Raw genomic sequence first — 19,382 nt, 5'->3', positions numbered from 1 at the left:
TGGGAGTTTGTATTATAGAGAGGATATAATTACATGTAGGAGTTTCTCTAGAAACTTTTTTTTTTAATTCTCTTAATTATCTTAAAAACCCAACCGCTTTCAAAATATTAGGTAGAATAAAATAGACCTCAGTAGAATAAAATGTTTAGTATTCTAGGCCTTATAGTACACAAAATATTTAATATTAAACAGAGAGAACAGGAAAAGCAGAATATAGCTATATATGTATGTATAAGTTAAGAATAATAATGAAGAACCATTCGAAATTATTGAGAGTTCAGATGAAAGACTCATAAATCTAAATATTCAAGGTAATCGAAATCTTTGAAAGCCGTTGTATAACCTATACAGATAAAAGACATTGAAATCTAAGCAAATCCAAAAATCAACTTGATTTAGCGCATTTCACAGTCGACTTGCTGAAAAAAAAAACCTTTTAATCTACAGTAAGTGTAGCATATCGGTCTATTACTAGCTATAGTAGTTGTTGTTGTTGTATTCTTTCGGTTGGGGGCCCTCCAGCTTGTGCTTGTTTTGATAGCCGCTATCAAGGCTAGCTTCCAAAAATAATTTTTACGGAAATCAATTGCAATTGTTATATATATATACATATATAATTTCATATATTTATTTTGATAAAAGTGCAAAGTGAACTTATAATTTATTTATAAATGTATAGCTCCAGATTTACATATATTTATAAAGTTACTGGGTATATTAAGGTATACATATATATTGATATATACATATTTTTTAAGCAATTGAAAAGTGCTTTAAAATCGTGGAAAATTATATTATATATTATCTAATTATATATTATATATTTGCTTTTATTGCTGAACTGTATATAAGTAAGTTTAGTACAACTTGGCATATATATATATGTATTTATACTATATAAATATATAGCCAACTCTTTGCCAGATCTGCTATGTGGTTCGGTCTAGTCAATCAGTTGGCTTGGAATGTTTTTTGGATAGCTTGAGCTATATTTGATATGTGTCTTGAGCTATTTAAATATATAGTTACATAAGATTATTATTATGTTTGCTTTCTATATCTTTTATATTTTGTTAAGGCTCAGTCTTAAAAGTACAGTTACAGTTACGTTCTTGGACAGCACATAGATACATATATTATAATATATTTTATGCTACTTTTTTGATTCCTTTTTAGATATATATGAATATATATCCGTATATATTTATAATAAAGGTATAAAAAAAAAAAAACATAATTTTAACATTAATTTTTTTTAGTTAAGCATACTTGAAGCAGAGCGCTCGGTTTTTGAAAACTTTGGAATCACAGTTATGTTGTGTGCTGTTGTTGTGTGAGTGTTGCCATCTCTTTCTACTGCCTGCGTCGATTGTGATGAGGCAACATGACAATCTCATCGCCGCTCTCATCGGCCACATCCAGCTGCAGCTCCTGCTCATCCTGGTCCAGCCCGTTGCCATGCCCATCCTCGTCATCGTCCTCGTCGTCCGTGTGCAGGATGTGCTCCAGCTGCTCCTCATCGAAGTAGGGCTGTATGGTCATGCCACCTTTAGGGGAGGGAATTGGGTAAATTCAATTACAATTGCAAATGCATGTTTCAATTGTGTGTTGCACTCACGTTTGATGGGCGAGCGGAAGAGTTCCGTTTCGCCATCGTCGCCAGCATCGTCGTCCAGCTCGAACTGCTCCTTGCCCTTCTGCGGCAGCAGCGAGAAGTTGTAGTAGGGCATCTTGCCTCGATGTCGTCTGTAGAACCAGAACTGGGCGCACAGTACGCACATGACCACGCCCACTATGATAAGCACACTGGCCACGATGATGAAGAGGAAGCGCGGCAGACCAAACACATGCGCATTGAACTTCAGATGGAAGATGACATTCTGGATGGGCTGCCCCGGCTGCGGCAGGCGGAGATCGCGCGTGGCCTCGAAGTGACGCGGAGCCTCCACCTTGATCGTAATGGCGCCCAAGGGCACCGCCGACAGCCGATACTCGCCCAGGCTGTTGGTGAAGTTGCGCACGTGCGTCCAGCCCGGCGGCTGGATGAGCGAGACCTTGGCATTGCGTATGGGATGATTGTTGTCGTCGAGCACTAGGCCCGTCAGGCTGGTGGTTGTCCTGCTCAGCGTGTTCAGCTCCGTCACCTCGCCCTTGATCAGGCTGTAGCCGTTGAGCTTGATCACACCCAGGTCACTGAAGACGTCCTGCTGCACCAGCGTCTTCACGATCTTCGACTCGTAGTTGGGCGCGCCCACCTCGAGGCCGTAGAGGCCCTTGGGCAGCATCAGCTGGAATCGTGCCGCATTGCGTGTCACATTGTGGATGGTCGGGTGCTCCACCAGCCGAACGAATGCCTCGCGCAGCGGCTGACCCCTATCGTTCTGCACCAGCCCCGTGATGCCGGTTCGCACCAGCGCCAGGAAGTTGCGAATCTTCTCGATGCTGGTGCGCCACACCGAGGCGATCTCAGTGTGCACGGGCATCCGGCAGCAGGACAGGCCCAGCGTAAACATCGGTATATTGTACATGTTGTACAACAGGTTGGTCAGCCGTTCAGTGACGTCGTGATGCAGCTGACGCGTGGCCGAGCTGCTGCACTGCAGCGGGGAGTAATTGAACTCGGTGCGCCGGATGCTGTGGGCGAACTTCTCCAGTATGGAATCGGCATGGGGGAAGCTGAGATCCGAGCTGCCTCCGCTGAATGTCAGCATCAGATCGAAGCGTTCGTTGCGCAAGAACTGCAGCAGCACATCCCTGGCTGGCTCCGTCTCCGGGCTGAGAATACGCTCGGCCAGCTCTTCGGACATCATGGGATCACACACGGAATTGCTGTAAATATTCGCATTTAGCAGGAGCTATGCGGCTGCTATGTCACATAGCTTCACTCACTTGGCATTGTACATGGCGAAGATCGGATCGAACTTCTCTGTCTGCGGCAAAAAGTAGATGACACTGCGTTCCAGCAGCTGCACCACAGACGCCTCCTGCAGCTTGTGTCCCTCGATCAAATGGCGCACCAGATTCAGCATGATCTCCCGGCCCAGTGGAGCGGCGGTATCAAACAGCGAGCTAATCACCAGCAGCTTGTATTTGTGCTCCTCCGGTTCGCCGATCTGTGGTGGATGAGATTGAGAGGAAGAGAGAGAGAGTGAGAATCAGTACATAGAGTTAGTTTATGGGAAGCAAATAAGCTGTGATGGGGAAGCGGAAGGTTCATTGGGAAAAGACAATTACAGAGGGATCAATGGGAAATTATCAATGGAGAAGGCTTATTAGAGAATGGTCAACGGAGAAGGATCGTCAAGGAAGGATCAGTGGGGAAGGATCATTGGGTAAAATCTTTAGGGGGGATCATTGGCTAAAATCTTTAGGGGAGGATCATTGGGGAAAACCATTAGGGAAGGATCATTAGCGAATATAATTAGGGACAGAGCATTAGGGGAGTATCATTGGGGAAAAATCATTAGGGAAGGATTATTGGGGAAAGATCACTGGGGAAAATCATTAGGGACGGATCATTAGAGAAGTATCAGTTGGGAACGATCAGTAGGGAATGATCATTATGAAAGGATCATTCGAGAAGGATCTCTGGGGAATGTTCATTAGGAAAGGATCATTAGGGAAGGATCGTTGGGTAGGACGACTTTCTCATCCGATTACTCACATTGGATGTCAGCTTGAGGTAATTGAAGTGGCGACTGAACTCATTGTCCGCATAGCCAAAGCTGGCGATCTGCGGATTCTGATTCTCGAACTCGGCCAGGCGATTGCGCAGCTCGGCATTCGTGTGGTATCTGGTGTTGACGACGTTCTCGATGATGCGGAAATCGTTGGCGGACGCCCAGTGCTGTGGATCGTCGCGCATGAGGGTGACGTCCAGGCGCATGCCAAAGGGCTCCGCATCGGGCACCTCCACCTCGACGCGCAGCGGGGCAAAGCCATCGGACAGCACCGTCACATTGTGTCGGCCGGGCAGTGCGAGCTTCCAGTAGTCGCCGAAGGTGCCGCTGTAGGTCTTATGATTGCCACCGTCCAGGGCGATGGCTGCCCCAACAATGGGCGTGCCAATGCTGCTGCGCACGAAGCCATGGATGCCATGATGCACCTGCTCGATCAGCCGCAGCAGGGGCTCGCGATTGTCGCGCCAGTACTGGGGCAGCTCCTTGGCCAGCGGAAACTTGTCGCAGCCCATCTCGATGGTCAGCTCCATGCAGCCGGCACGCACATAGTTCCAGTCCTGCATGCCGCCCGTCACGCTGTACCACTGGGCGCCATTGGTGATGCCGTCGGTGAACAGCTCGTTCTGGAAGAGGGCGCACGGCTGGCCCAGATGCATGGTGGCGTGCGCCTTCGAATAGACCAGCGCCAAATGGCGGAACAGCTCGTTGTCCTCGGTGGGATTCAGCTTGCGGCCGCTGATGCTAGAGTCGCGCAGCCGCGAAAAGGGATCATTGAAGTCGTTCTCGTTGTCGTCGAACGGATAATTGGCCACCAGGGAGCCGCCGTGCAGGTTGGCCGAGAGCACAAACGGTATCGAGAGCGTCCAGTTCATGACGGCAGCCACCTCTGGCTCCGTGATCTTGTTGTATTTATCCGTGCCATATTGATCCGGAAAATTGCGATTCAGATCCACCATATGGGCGTTGGGCCGGCCCACGCCGCCGGTGCGATCGCCCTCTTGCGACACCTCATAGCCATCCGGATTCATGCTATAGAGGAAGTGCATCCGTGTGCCATTCACCAGCCGCGTGATCCGATCATCATTGCCATAGCGCTCCAGCAGATACTTGGTGAGCAGCAGCAGCATCTCCTTGCCGACCACCTCGTTGCCGTGCATGTTGGCCACGTACTTGAACTCCGGCACGCCCGGCACATGATTGCCCGGTGAGGTGGAGATCTCCATCACCCACAGATCTCGGTTCTCCACGCTCTTGCCAATGCTGTAGAGGCGCGTGAGCGTCGGGTAGCTGGCGCTCAGGTTGCGCAGATAACTGCAATGGGATGGGCATATATAGTAGTTGGCCAATGGACCAGGACCAGGACCAGGACAGCAGGACAGCAGGACAGCAGACTCACCTCTCCATGGCCACGAAATTGTGATGCTTGAACTCTGTGGGCGTTAGGAAGCCATCGTATTTCTGCTTCAGCTGCTCCGCCGGCTCCGCTCGCTCCACAATTTGCTTGCGAAACTTGCCTGGGAAAACAATGGGAAAGATCAATAGGTTAAAGCGAACCAAAACGAGATCCCACAGCCCCAAAGACTACAACAAAAACAACAGAAACTTAAATGGAGTCCATGGCCCAAGCAAAAAAAAAAAAAACAAAAAAAAATATTTCAAATGAAAATTGAACGAACTTAAAATAGAAATTTAAATAAAGCCAGCAAACACTACGATTTCAAGTTGGATTTGCAATTGTTATTTATTATCATTAAATTGTTGAGGATAATTGAGAATCGTACTTAATTTGAATGATCTAATAGGTCAAAGGTCACGAACAGCCACACGACCGACTAAAGCACACCAAAAACCCTGAGTTCATATTGATATATGTTGTTGTGTGACTATATCTAACTCTATTCGAACAGACACCGAAACTGAATGAAAAAACAAGAAACAATTCGCGTAGTATATTGAACTAGTTCCGTTCCGAAAAGCCAGTACAGTGGCCGCTATGAACCATAGGTGGATATGGATCTGGATCTGGGTTTAGGTCTCTATAGATATTATATATATATAGTTTTCTGAATTTTATTAAAATTGATAAAACGGATTACTCGCTATTTATAGTAATTTGATTAAAATTTAGTGCAATTCTTTAGAATAAAATGTTGATTAAACTTGATATTAAATTTTATAACATATATATATATATATAATGTTATCTATATATATGTATATATTTATATATAATTCTTGAATTGCTGTTAGTAGTAAAATAAAACGCACTACGCAAAAATCAAAAATTTTATTTTATGCTCGATTTTTGATTGGTTTTACTTGATCTATTACTTGAGTACGGTTTGTTTGTTTGTTGTTTGTTTGCCTGTTCGTTCGATTTCGTGTGCCTTGTTTGCTATGTATATATATGTATTTATATATTATATATATATACATATAATACAAATATGTAAATGTATGTTAACAATATTTCAGACGTTCTGTTGCTTGAATAATAAAAAAACATTTAACAATCTTGCGTTAACATATGCTGTCTAAATATATACGTGTATATGTTTGTATATATATATATAGGAGATATTTGAGGTTTATATATGGTTATCTATATATATATATATATCGTCATCGTATATATGTATATATATAAGGTTAATTCGGTTACATAATTGGATTCATATTCGTTTTACTTGCATCTAAAAAGCGGCTAAGTAATATATGTGTGTACATATGTCTATATATATTTGTGTATAATAGAGAGACAGAGGAGCGGAGAGTGTGGGGAGAGAGCGAAAAAGAGAGATAGACAACAGGCATTTAAAATCTCGTCTAGGCCATTGTATGGCTCGATTGGGCTGGGTTTGATTTTGTAACTATATCACGCACTGATTTGGGGGCAGACGATTCTGATTGATCTGAATTCATGGTATATATATATATATAATTATGTAAATGTGCAAATCAAATTGATATTTATACAAGGAACCAGTGCGAGCGAGATGCGGAGAGTGTATGAGTGAGAGAGCATGCCTAAGACATGAGATAATAAATTCGAAAATATGAGAAAAAGTTAAAGCAACAACGAATACTTTATGATAATGCAAAATATACAAAAGGAAAATATCCATGTGTGTGCGTGTGTGTATGCGTATGGGTGGGCGTGGCAAGCGTGCACTTGCTTAAGAATTTTACAAATGCTAATGTTAACAATGGCTTCTATTTAGTAATTTAGGCAATAGACCCCGATGCGTTTTGGTGCAGTGCATTTTGGTGGTATCATTAAGTTGTTGCTGTTGCTTTTGTTGTTCTTGTTGTTGTAGTTTGTTGTTGGCTGTTGGCTGTTGCTGTTGGCTGTCGCCGTTGCAGTTGGGCACCCGCTTTAATGCCTAAAAAAGTATGGATTGTAATAACTGCTAATACCATCAAAGTTGCTCTCAACGGGCGTCAGCTTGAAGTCCAGTCGCAGCGCCTCGGCGTTCTCGTTTGTGACATGGACCTGTTGCGGCACACTCGATTGATAGCTGCATAGCAAGCCAGAAAATAAATAAACAATGGGTTATACAAGAGTCGTTAGAGTCGTTTGGGCAACAATTTTGTATCAAGTCGGTTGATTTACCCAAAGGCAGCCGCATAGATGCTGTAGAGGCCAGGCGTGAGCAGGCGCCAGTATTCGCCGCGCTTCGAGGTGCGTATGGGCTTGTCCTCCAGTCCGGATACAATGATGGTGGCGTCTGGTATGGGATAGCCGCTGGTGTCCTGCACCAGGCCCTTGACGCCAATGTGCGCCTGCCTGAGCAGCTGGAGCAGCGCTCGCTTGTTGCGCTGCCACTCCTCCGGCAGGCTGCTCGCCGGCGGATACTTGCAGCAGGAGAGCTCAATGGTCAGCTCAAAGCAATTGGTGAAGGCATAATTGAAGTCCTGCATGCCGCCCGATAGCTCGTACCAGTTGGCCCCGTTGGTGATGCCGCCGGCGAAGCTGTCGTTGCAGTTGTTGCCACGCCTCATGATCGGATGATTGTCCGAGTAACTGTGCGCCAGATGCTTGAACACGCGATCATCCGGCGTGAGGCTCTCCTCGCAGCAATCATTGTGGGCGCTAGGTTAGTTGATTGCTTGATTTAGAAACTGAAGCCGGATAAGCTATATACACTATATACTCACATTGAGTTGTCATACGGATAACTGGCGACAACGGCGCCGCCATGGAAATTGGCGGAGAGCACAAACGGATTCTTCAATATCCATTCGGCGAGGGCGGCTGTTTCCGGCTGCCGGGACTGGCTGCGCAGCTGGTTGATATGATGTTGGTCCAGGCGATCGGGAAAGTCACGATTCAAATCGACGCCGGCGGCATTGCCGCGTCCCACATAATTTGGCAGTGATTCGCAGTTGCCCTCCTGTGAGACAGAAAGAGAGAGGGAGAGAGTGAGCATATTGCTTCATTAATTTGTCGATTATGTGAGTTATTATACGGTCGACAAACCACCTGCCCGCCCGTCTGTCCGCCTTGCACCTGTGCTTATACAGGCATGCGCCCAATTTGGCATTCAGAGCGCGCGCACGTCACGCAAAGAGTTGACCAAACTAGTCTTTAATATGACAGTCAGGTGGTCGCAAATGATCTTGCAACATATTCCATAAAAAATGCCCAATTAATGACAGTGAGAGCGAACGAGAGAGAGAGAGAGCGTGCGTAAATCAGGTTACGATAACGCAAAATAAAAATTCATAAATAAAATGAAAACAAGCAGTATCCTCCAATCAGAAGCACATTAGCGCAGCTTTTAATTGGAGCGAGCGTCAGTCAATCGCAAAAGCACAGTTAACCTATGAGTGAATGAGCGACCGACCGACCGAGCGTGCGAGCGAGATGGGCAGAGATAATTGGCGCAGTCCGATTGCATTAATAAGCGAACAAAACAACAACGATAGAATATAAAACAAGCAAAAATATGTACACATGCATACACATAGGCCTACATTTGTATATCACATATGTATAAATTATATAAATGCCTATGCATTTCCATATTTACATATGTATGTATGTAGGTTAGTCACAATGATCGATCACGTAAAGTACCGCACTCCAGTTGCAAACGAACTCTGCGCCCACCCGAAAAAAAGAAAACAGTGTAAAGCAAACAACGCAAAAAATCCCTGCCATAATGATAGGGGAATTTCTTGTTTTTGCATTCTCTATGCTGCGTAGCTGCTGGCAATCTAATGTACCAACATTCAAAGCGCAGTCGAGGGGAGGGAAATTTTTGCAAGTACTTATGGGCTATTCTGGGCAAATATGAATCTGAAATGAATATCGATAGCCGAAAAGCCATCACGTATGGCACGCTCACTTCGTATGTGGGCGTAAATATTAGCCGAGATTACGATGCCAAGTGTCAGCGAATGACGTCGATACTATTATCAATTACTCAGTGCATGCGGAATATTCAAGAATGAATATCAATAGCAAAAAGCTATCACACGCATTAGCACATACATATGTACATATACATATACATAAATACACACAGTTCTCAATGGTATTGGTTTACGTGTGTTTACTAGAGCCTAACCACCCAACGTTTTATTATAAACAAACAAACAACAACATAGCAACAAGCTTTCCCAATATGTCAACAATAATTGAGCGTGCGGAGAGAATTGTGCCCTAACGCAATCCAAACGTAAGTGCGCAACAGCAGCGCGTCGGCATTGCGTCGCGATAGTAACGTAGGCACCGGGAGGGAACAGCAAAAAAAAATCTGCAAACGCCGCTAGAGCTACACAGTGTATAAAATTTCACAAATATTGATTTTTCCACAATTTGAATGAAATTTTCTATGTAGCTGGCTGGCTGGTTGGCTGGTTGGTTGGTTGGCATTGACACCTACCTGGGACAGGGCATAACCGTCGGGATTCATGGTGGGCATTAGGTAAATATCCGTCGTGTTAACCAGTTGGCCAATATCCGAAATGCGCTCGTAGTTGCCCAACAGATATTGGGCCAAGTAGATTAGCAGCTGTCGGCCCACCGTTTCGTCTCCATGCATATTGGCCACATATTTGACGGGTGGCGTCAGCAGCGGCCGTTGCCGAGCGCTGCGCGAGATTTGAAGGGCTATCAAATTGCGTCCTTCCAGGGAACGGCCAAGACTGTGGACGCGCGCTTGCTCCGGATAGGCCTTTTCCAGGCGTGCAAACAAATCCTCCAGCTGCTCCTGGCTGGTGTACTGCGGCGGCTGCAGGAAGCTCTCGTCCTCTTTGATAATGTAGCTCTGCACGGCTAACGGTATTAAAGCAATCAACAATATCCACTGCATTTTGTCCAATTGCTCCAAATGTTCCGCTTTTAACCGTTACTTGAACTGTTAATAATGGTGTTGCTGGTGCTGCTGGTGTTTCAGCTGCCTCTGCTCGGTGCTAGTTATCACTGGCTTGTAAATTGAAGCGGCCCGCTTTAGATACAGCTCGAAGCCCGCGTGCTTCGGCGTTCGTTTGGGTCACAATTGTTGTGTTGCGCCTATTTGTTGTTATTATGCAGCAGTCCCACTCGGCTCGGCTCAGCTTCAAAAAATGTACTGTTTGAAAATTCGCTGCGTTGATTGGCCTTAAGCCCGTGCTGGCTGCCCGCTGTCCCACCGCTGTCGCTGTCGCTGCCGCAGCCGCTGTCGACGTCGCCGAAGCGTCGCCACCGCCACCGCCACCGCCTCTGCCAACACTATTCGAGAGCGACGATGTGCGATAATTGTAGGGAAATTACACGGCAGAGAGCGCGTCAGAGCTTTGCGCGCTAGTCGGTCACGAGTTGTGTTGTTGTCGCAGCGCTTCGTACATGCGCTCGTGTTAGTTGTTGTTATTGAGACAGCATTGCGTTTAGGCACAAATTAATAGTTTTCAGTTGATATTGTGTTACATTTTTCCAGTCTCGTTTTTTATTTTCCTTTCTTGTATTTCATTTCGTTTATTTGCCGCTCGTGTGAATTGATTTTTTTTCGCGCACAGCTGTTTGGGTTTTTGCGGAGTGCGGGCGGCGTTGCCAGATGCAAGTCAGGCGCCTGCGCAAGTTAGTCAAGGAGAGTAACGGCAGCCGAGAGAGAGAGAGCGCACGGAGCGAATATGTCTGTAGAGCAGAGGCAGCTTGTTGACGCTGGCAGCGTTGTGAACGTCATGTTCAGCGTCAGCAAAGCCAACGCCAACGCACGGGCCGTAATTGAAAGGATATAAATATTTCAGGCTTGCTTGGACACACACAAAAATCGATAACTCTGACCGAGTGACGTCACAGCTGACAATTTACATTCATTTGAAAACTTTCGCGTGGGCGACCCACGTACGCACACCGCGCGACTGGAGAGTGTAATCGGGTGTTGCGTTCTTATCAGAGCGCCGCCTCAGACTCTGCCGCTGCCGCTGTCGCTGCTGACGCCGGTCGACACGTAGCAATTGCTCAGTCAAAAATGTTAATTTAATAAGCAGCTTGCATCAAATCAAAGCTCAAATTTGCACGACAGCCGAGGGGAAACTCCCAAGCTCATCTTCAATAATGAACAAAAGATTTTTCTTCAGTTGTCATGTTAGAGCAACCTTTAGTTATTTCACACACAGTTGTTGACTTTTACAGTTGTATTTATAAATATCAAAGGCGAAGAATAACACACGACCTTTATAACGAAGTAGTTATGACATAGATGTCATCAAACGAAGAATAAAGTTTTCAGCGGCAAATGTTTTCAGGTTCCTAGGGCTCCTCGTCAAACGCTAACTAGATAATACCCTAGATTTTTTCTCTTTTCCCTCCTTTTTGTTTTGTAAAATGAAATAGCTTTTGAAACCGTTTTGTCCGAAGTACTTCATGGTCTTTAAGCATAGTTCTTTCTTTGAAAGTAACTCTTTGTAGTTGATGCTAAACACCATAAATACGCTATAAACACACATTCATCCGATAAAGTGTTTAGATTATAAACCTAACGACTAATGCCGGCGTAGTAATCAGTTAAAAGAGTATATGTATTAGGTATACCTCTATTATTCATAGTTCCTTAACAGTCATAAATGATTAGAGCTCTTTATAATGCTGCTCTTTGCACGTAATTTATTTCTTTAATACCATGCATCCACTCAGGGCATAATCATTTTGTACTAATGTGGAAGGACTCACTCTTTAAAACATTATAATGAATTGTGAGTGGTAAATTCAAATAACCTTTATAGATGAACTTTTTTACTTAGTTTTTATCAACTAGGTTTTGAGTAAGCAAAAATAAAATATTATAATAATTTGCAACTAAGTGGCTAGAGTAGATCCATAATATTAGAATATACTTGGTTAGGAGATTTTGCAATAGTTGCGATAGTCTGGTATCTATTATTTCAGTATTGGTCAGCCGGAGAGTAATGCTCGGGGAAATTGAAGATAAGTTCCAAGACCTTATACAAATTATCTATATTTTTATCAAGACAATCTAAACCTAACCTAAAGCCATGTGCATATAAGTAGACTGTTTATAACTTGACTCATTTGTTTATTAAATTACTTTCCATTTTCTTTCCCAGCCCAGAGGCTTTAGCTTTAACAAACATTTACTACATACTGCATTCATATGAATGTCCTTCTTACGCTTGGAAAATTTAATTTAAGAAGAAGGCCAAAAGCTGTTCAATATGAAATTTCCCTGCATAAGCTGCGCAGTAAACAGAGAGCGTGGTTATCTGTGCATGTGTGTGTGTGTATGCGTGTGTATATTGCTTTTCTATTTGCATGTATAAAACATGCATCGAATCCTCGGAGTGCGCGGCTGAGGGCTCGCAGGGAATCTGCTAGTCGCTCATAGTTGACTTACTCAATAAATTCAATTCCGATTTGAAATTATTGGTAAATCAACTCTCAAGCTAATCTCATTAGTGAACCTCGATTTCAATTCAATTTAAAACAAGTAAGAAGACTCTAGTCGAGACTGCTCGACTAGGAGATACCCTGAACCCTCTAATCTGATATTCTAATCACTCTGCACTTCTTTTCGGCACACATACACACACACGCACGTATTAGAACGCGCTCTGCTAACTGCGTAGTAAGCAGCGACTGCGCTTGGGCTGCGCTGCAGTGTGGGCAACATTATAAGAATTTATTTGTTGAATAACTTAATTTCTAGACGTACAATCTTAATCATATGGCTAAAATGTGTGTACATTTCAAAGCACAAGTTTCTAGTACTTGAAATACGCCTTTTACAAAGGTGAGGGTGAGGGGGTGAATATAGGGGGGGGGGGGGGTAAATTACAACAAAAATCGAAATTATATGAAATACATACAAGTCTACATTTAAAATTTGCAAGCTCTAGCTCTAAAGGTGTAGGAGATATAATTAAATAACTAGCTTTCGATAAGGTTTTTAATCGATAATAAAATATCGGGAGTAGGTATCGACATATAGAGAAAAACTCGATATTCGCGTGATATACACGGGCTTAGGAAAACAAATTTCAAGTCTCGCTCTTATATCTTCTGAGATAGACGCGTTCATACATACGGACGGACGGACAGACAGACGGATAGAGCCAAATCGACTCAGCTCGTCGCCCTGATCAAGAATATATATACTTTGTGGGGTCTGCCACGCCTCCTTCTGCCTGTTACATACTTTTAACAAAACCATTATACCCTGATTTTCCCATTTTCAATGGGTTCAGGGTATAATGAATGCATATGCTATAAATGTACATATATTATATTATATACATGTATATTCCATATTTTCATATTATCAATAAAAATTCATAATTGTTGGCAAGAGCAATATTGTTGACTTTAAGATATTTTTTAGTCTATGTATACATTAACAACAACAACAACAACACTTGCAACAGTGCGAACAGCAAACCGGTTAAAGATACGGTCTTTATAAGATCTGACTGGAGTCCACATCGTCATCGTTGACGCAGTGGCTGCAGCCCCTTCTAAACAGGTTTCCTGTCGCCGCTGCAATTACAGTTGCAGCGTGTGACGTCATCTGGTTGGCAAAGTCTACAAAAGCACTGTTATAAACCATCGTAATGTCTTTATTTATAGATCTGGCTGTCTCAAAAGAGATCAGCAATCAAAGAGCTCGAGTTCTCGACACCATGGTAAAAGTCTCTACCTGCAACAGGTGTCTGAATGTCGCATAAGGCTGACATAAGGCACACATGACAGCCACAATTCCCGTTAAGCTTCATCCAATTACACTGTCGATATTGCGATAATATTTCAAAGTCACCCCCAATGCGTTAATGGCCCCCATTAAAGGCGAGCGAGCGAGCGATAAGCGACTATACAAATAGAACTAAATATACATAGAGTTGTGTACACATATAAAAGTATGAGAGATATGTTAGTTTCAATATAGAAGTTGAAATACTCTTCGTATTGTGTTTTTAAATAAATTTAAAGCAAATAATTTTGCTTTCTATATAGTTTACTCTAAAAACTCATATGATTTACAAAATACATATATGAAAACTTTGCTTATATAAAATATTTCGTTCGTATCTGTTTCCCAGTTTGATGAACTGCAATTGAATTTAATCATTCCATATAATAATAATACTAATATTTGTACATATATAATAAATATATATACATTATTATTTGGTTATCTCTCTATCTCTCTCCTTGTATATACTTATGACACAGTCGAAAACATTTTCTAATAGATGTATATGTATAGAGAGCAATATGCTAAATTGAGCGATAGCCAAAAATTATTGGACCAGTATTAATTAAAAGATTTACACAAATATAAATACATTCTCATATAATTTCTTGGTTATCGCACATTCCGCATTGTTCCCCAATGTATTGCTTGCCGCAAACCTTATCTCAATTTGGGTTTTTGCAATACTCTAGTGAATGGGTAATTTATTATTGGCTTTATTTCATTGTATTGGCTTTGGAAATAATCAGAATCAAACACTGTATTACTTATATTACTTCATTAAACAAAAACTCTAACTTTGTTGCACAGTGTTTGTTGTTGCTTCACACTCAAAATGCGGAAGGATCAAATACCTGATATGGATTTCATGGAAATGCGAGCTGCTTACTTGAACTTCATGTGTGTATTTCATGTACATCACGATGCCATACTCATAATTATGTAAATGTAATCTATATTATTCCGCTTCATATCGATTTCATAGCCCTACAATCCCTTGAATCAGCTAAGATGTGGATAATCAGTTTCTCCTCAGTAAAAATAAATATAATGGCGATAAAATCTGCTACGCATTACGGTATAAAATTGTTAATGTTTGTTTTTAAATAATTTTATTTGAGATCCATACCAACCTATATTAAAACAAGTAAGAAAGCTCTAGTCGAGACTGCTCGACTACGAGATCCCCTGAACCCTTGGAACAATAGATATTTCAATAATTTTTCGCGTCTTTCACCTTACATAAGAAACACGACACGAACTGCGAACTGCGACACACACACACAAACGCATACACACACACACATACACAAACAATTACATACATATACACACACAAGCATAAACACGCATGGGCGGCAGTGAGCGCTTACTATGAGAACTTAATTGCTTAATAATTAATTTGTGGACATACGAATTTCATGAAACTTTTAGATTATGATTATAACATGTACTATATGCATGTAATTGCCAAAGCACAAGTCTCTAGTATTTGAAATACGCTTTTTACAAAAGTGAGGGTGAGGGGGTGAATTTAAAGGTGGGGGGTAAATTTTAACAAAAACCGAAATTGTATAAATTGCATATAAGCATACATTAAAAATTTGGAGACTCTAGCAATAAAGGTGTAGAAGATATCATTTTATAACTGGTTTTCGATAAGGTTTTTTATCGATAAAAAAAGATTGGGATGAGTTATCGATTTTTAATGATAAACTTGATATGCGCGCTGTAATTACGGACATTTTAAAAAAAATTTGAAGTCTCTAGCTCTTATATCTTCTGAAATCGACGCGTTCATACATACGGACAGACGGACAGACAGACGGACAGGGCCAAATCAACTCAGCTCGTCGCCCTGATCAAGAATATATATACTTTGTGGGGTCTGCCACGCCTCCTTCTGCCTGTTACATACATTTCAACAAAACCATTATACCCTGATTTCCCATTGAAAATGGGTTCAGGGTATAAAAAAACTCAGGTTGTAAGTGATTATGCTATTAATAAATTAGATCAGGCGCAGCTTTAGGAACTAGACTTATCGATTCCTACTTATTGATATCTCACAAATTAATTAACAAACTATGTATGTATGTAACTTAAAGGTGTCTATTGAAAGTGCTCCTAATAATGTATCCAGATTGAGATAAATATACTTTTATAGTAATCGATATGTTATCGATAAACTAGCACTGTAGCCAACTGAAATGTAACTCTTATTAAATGCATTCTACAATTTAGGAAACGAAGAGTAAGAGCTCAATCTTTATATATAACTACCTTTATAGTTATCGACATGTTATCAATAATCGATATTTTAACGGCTCTTTAAAGTAAATTTTATTTTTCGATATAGCATATGCAGCGAAAAAGATCAAGCTACAGATATTTATATTTTTGTAATCATCGATATGTTATCGATAATCGAAGACTGCAAATAATTGCAAGTCAACTTCAATTAGCACTCTTTCAAGGAGTATTTCAGACAATATTAACACATTTTTAGTATTGCAAACCAACAATAATCCCAACTCATCATTTTAAGTATCCGACAAAGGCGAAGAATAGATCTCCACTCAAGTGGACTACTTGTACATATACACAAGCACTTAGCTCGATGGGCATCCCCAGCTGCTAATTAACGAATCGTGCTGAATCGACCTCACACAAGTTCAAACAAACCAGCCAACACACAACCAAACCAGAAACTAGGCCAAGCACTGCTCCACTCAGTTCCGACTTGAAGTGTTTCAGTTTTGATTGAGCTGTGAAAGGGAGCGAGTGCAGCTTTCCCATTGGGAGAGCAGGCGATCAGTGCTCGAAAGGAATGCAAACACAATATGCAGCATTGAGGGCAACGAAAGCCGGATCAAATCTATTCAACACTGGTTTTTGTTCGCACTACAACAAATACGAATCATAAAGTGAGTCAGAGCGTCACAGCTGGAGACATAGACTACGTAGATATACCTTTTCCCCCTCTCTTTTCTTGGCTGTGCTTCTATTGTCTCTTCTTAAACGAATATTTGGTCATATGCCATATTTTTGGCTATTATATTCAAATAAGAGTGCTATAGTCGGGTGTGCCCGACTAGGATATACCCTGATACCAGCGTAGTGCTGTTACGTCAATTCCCATAATTCGAAATTCCTAGGGAATAGCATTTTTTATTTTCTATATAATTCAGTGAATGTTTTGATAAAAAAAATTAAAAAATTCAACGAATTAAAAATGTTTCTAAAGGGAATATAAATTTTTAGGAATTTTTTACGATTAATGATTCAGCTGGGGAACAATATTCTTATTTTGAGTGCGCCTGGCTTGACCTTATGGGCTTTATTTTATGAGAAACACATTATTGCACAAGTGTTAACTTCTCCTTCATATTTTATGATATTATCAGAGTGTGATAGAGCTATCCAGGGATTGGAATTTAGTAAAACACAAATACTGTATATATGTTTGTATATCCCCTTCTCCAAATTGTACAAAATACTTATTCTAATACTAGAGATTTGGGTTTAACTAAATTCCAATCCCTGGTTAGCTGTATCACACTCTGATCATATTAAAAAATATGATTGTATGATTGACGTATTATGCCTCTTCACGCCTCTTTTAGCTAATTTGATACATTTTGGCATAACCATTATATTGTCATTTTAATGAGTAAATAAAAAACATTATATACTCACGTAATACCTTCAATATCAAACTGAAAATTTTAACAACATAGGTTTCATATTATTGCGAATTTTTTTACCCGAATAATATTTTAGCTCACTGTCTCTCACATATCTCAATATGAACATGTTTCAGAGCCCTATGGTAAAGGAATATCTATGACGTATTTTATTACCGGAATAGCATTTCAGACGAATATCTGTCAGCTATAGTATATTGTAACTACGAAGCATGTTTCAGTGCACTACGTTGAATGGAAACTTCGACCTATACAATTACTCATTGTTTGAGTTAATAATAATAGAATTGTGACTCACCTTTGCGGCCGCAAAGCCATCCGGATTGCAGCTGGGCAGAAAATGTATTTCGGTTGTGTTGAGAAGGCGCTGCACTTCGCTATCCAGTTGGTAGTTGCTGGCTAGATATTCGGCCATGTAGAGCACAATTTGACGGCCCAGTGCCTCATCGCCCTGAATGTTGGCCACCAGCTTGACCATAGGACGGAGCAGATCGTCGCCATTGCCGTCCGGTGCGGGCGCATTCAAGGCCAGCGCATGCAGCTCACGGCCCTGTATGGAGCGACCTATCGAGTAGGTCTGGGCCAGTCCTGGATAGTCGCGGCTGAGGCGGGCAAAGAGCTCGCCGATCTGCTCATTGTTTAGATAATGCGGATTATCCAGAAAACTGTCACCTTCATCAATCACTTCGGCGTGCTCGATAACTGGACTGGCAGCGGCGGCGAGACACGTAAATGCAAGCACAACTACGTAAGCGCGGGCGTACATTTTGCGACGCGCGACACGTAAGCAACGTAAACAAAAAACCAACAACTAATAGCGTAGGCGCAGGCGCGCGCGCCTCTCACTCTCTGCAATTACCTGCAGGCCGTGAGTGGGATCGAGATGGGAAACACTTGTTCTACTACGCGATATTTTGTATTCGTATTTTCTTTGTTTTCTTTTTCTTCGGTATGCACAATTTTAATAAAGGCACACCAGATGTCACTTGATACCTAATTTAGCACCGTTTCAACTTGTGTGTTGGCTTGCTTTCTTTCTTTCCACTGGCAACTGGAATCCGACTTGATGACGTGCACTTAAGAGCCGCTCTTAACTTACCTGTAGAACGCAGCACACACTCACGTATTTAATTCTGCATTACGCTGAACTGGATCGGCCGCCAATTACTTTAAGTATCACAATATTTTGTTTTTTGCTTTCTTAACAATACAAACAAACAAAAACAAAAAAAAAAAACAACTAATAAATATACACAATTATCACGACGTCTATTTGGTAAAAGTGAGAACCGACGACTCAGATCGCTAATTGTTTAGCCAAGTCCCCGTCGATAATGTAAAGGTTCAAATCGGCCAGATTAAATCTATTTAATTTAGCCCGAGCATTCGACTTGCATTGTTGAAAACAAGTTTTATAGCTCGTTTATTTAAATTTTTAATAAATAAATAATATCTTACAGTTCCAAATGAGTAATCCCTTGAAATTCAACTATATGATGTTCCACGATGAACAGTACTAAATGAGTAATTTCATTTAAAAGAGCGGCAAATTTTACCTGACTATCGATAACATACATAAGCAAATATTTGTTTATTTATTCATTAGAAATTAGAATTACTAAAATATTTTGACAACTTTAAAACTTGAGCACTGGCAACTGGTGCCTTTGGTATTACAAAATATTAATGATATAAATTCCAGTTTGGTTTGTGTATTAAGGACTTGAAATAAATTTTTCTTTAAATATATTTTTTTTTATTAATTATATACATGTTATTGTTCTGGTCAATACAGTAACACA

At 41.5% G+C, this 19,382-nt stretch overlaps 1 protein-coding gene and 2 long non-coding RNA genes across 5 annotated transcripts; 2 read left to right on the top strand and 1 right to left on the bottom strand.

Annotated features, from left to right (window-relative positions):
* Positions 1-1,020: 1,020 nt before the first annotated feature.
* svr (Carboxypeptidase D svr) lies at positions 1,021-19,170 on the bottom strand. Of its 3 annotated transcripts, XM_089473969.1 has the most exons (10): positions 19,039-19,170; positions 17,879-18,780; positions 7,839-8,074; positions 7,294-7,773; positions 7,098-7,198; positions 5,077-5,194; positions 3,665-4,991; positions 2,890-3,113; positions 1,619-2,829; positions 1,021-1,547 (listed from the first exon to the last, which is right to left on the bottom strand). In XM_089473969.1, exons 2-10 carry the CDS (start codon positions 18,344-18,346, stop codon positions 1,354-1,356), a joined length of 4,359 nt encoding a protein of 1,452 aa, XP_089330095.1. In that variant the 5' UTR covers positions 18,347-18,780; positions 19,039-19,170; the 3' UTR covers positions 1,021-1,353. The 3 variants fall into 3 exon arrangements, with proteins under 3 accessions (XP_089330095.1, XP_017869692.1, XP_089330096.1); XM_018014203.2 differs by lacking the exons at positions 17,879-18,780; positions 19,039-19,170 and adding an exon at positions 9,572-11,051; XM_089473970.1 differs by lacking the exons at positions 17,879-18,780; positions 19,039-19,170 and adding an exon at positions 8,714-8,848.
* LOC149268019 (uncharacterized) lies at positions 8,905-10,901 on the top strand. The gene is made up of 2 exons (XR_016271003.1): positions 8,905-9,469; positions 9,527-10,901. It is a non-coding gene; the product is annotated as an uncharacterized LOC149268019 (long non-coding RNA).
* Positions 12,923-19,101, top strand: LOC149268018 (uncharacterized). Its single transcript, XR_016271002.1, has 2 exons — positions 12,923-16,800; positions 17,697-19,101. It is a non-coding gene; the product is annotated as an uncharacterized LOC149268018 (long non-coding RNA).
* Positions 19,171-19,382: the final 212 nt, after the last annotated feature.

This window comes from Drosophila arizonae, chromosome X (assembly GCF_054131065.1).
Source record: "Drosophila arizonae isolate 15081-1271.41 chromosome X, UAZ_ARI_1.0, whole genome shotgun sequence".
NCBI lineage: Eukaryota > Metazoa > Arthropoda > Insecta > Diptera > Drosophilidae > Drosophila > Drosophila arizonae.
This window is presented reverse-complemented; position numbering and strand designations above follow the sequence as displayed.

Excerpts from the sequence above, each read along its gene's own strand:
- svr (XM_089473969.1), bottom strand. The coding sequence starts at position 18,346 with ATGTACGCCCGCGCTTACGTAGTTGTGCTTGCATTTACGTGTCTCGCC. Across the intron at positions 4,992-5,076 it reads AATTTCGTGGCCATGGAGAG|TTATCTGCGCAACCTGAGCG; the intron begins GTGAGTCTGCTG and ends ATCCCATTGCAG. Across the intron at positions 3,114-3,664 it reads ACCTCAAGCTGACATCCAAT|ATCGGCGAACCGGAGGAGCA; the intron begins GTGAGTAATCGG and ends CATCCACCACAG.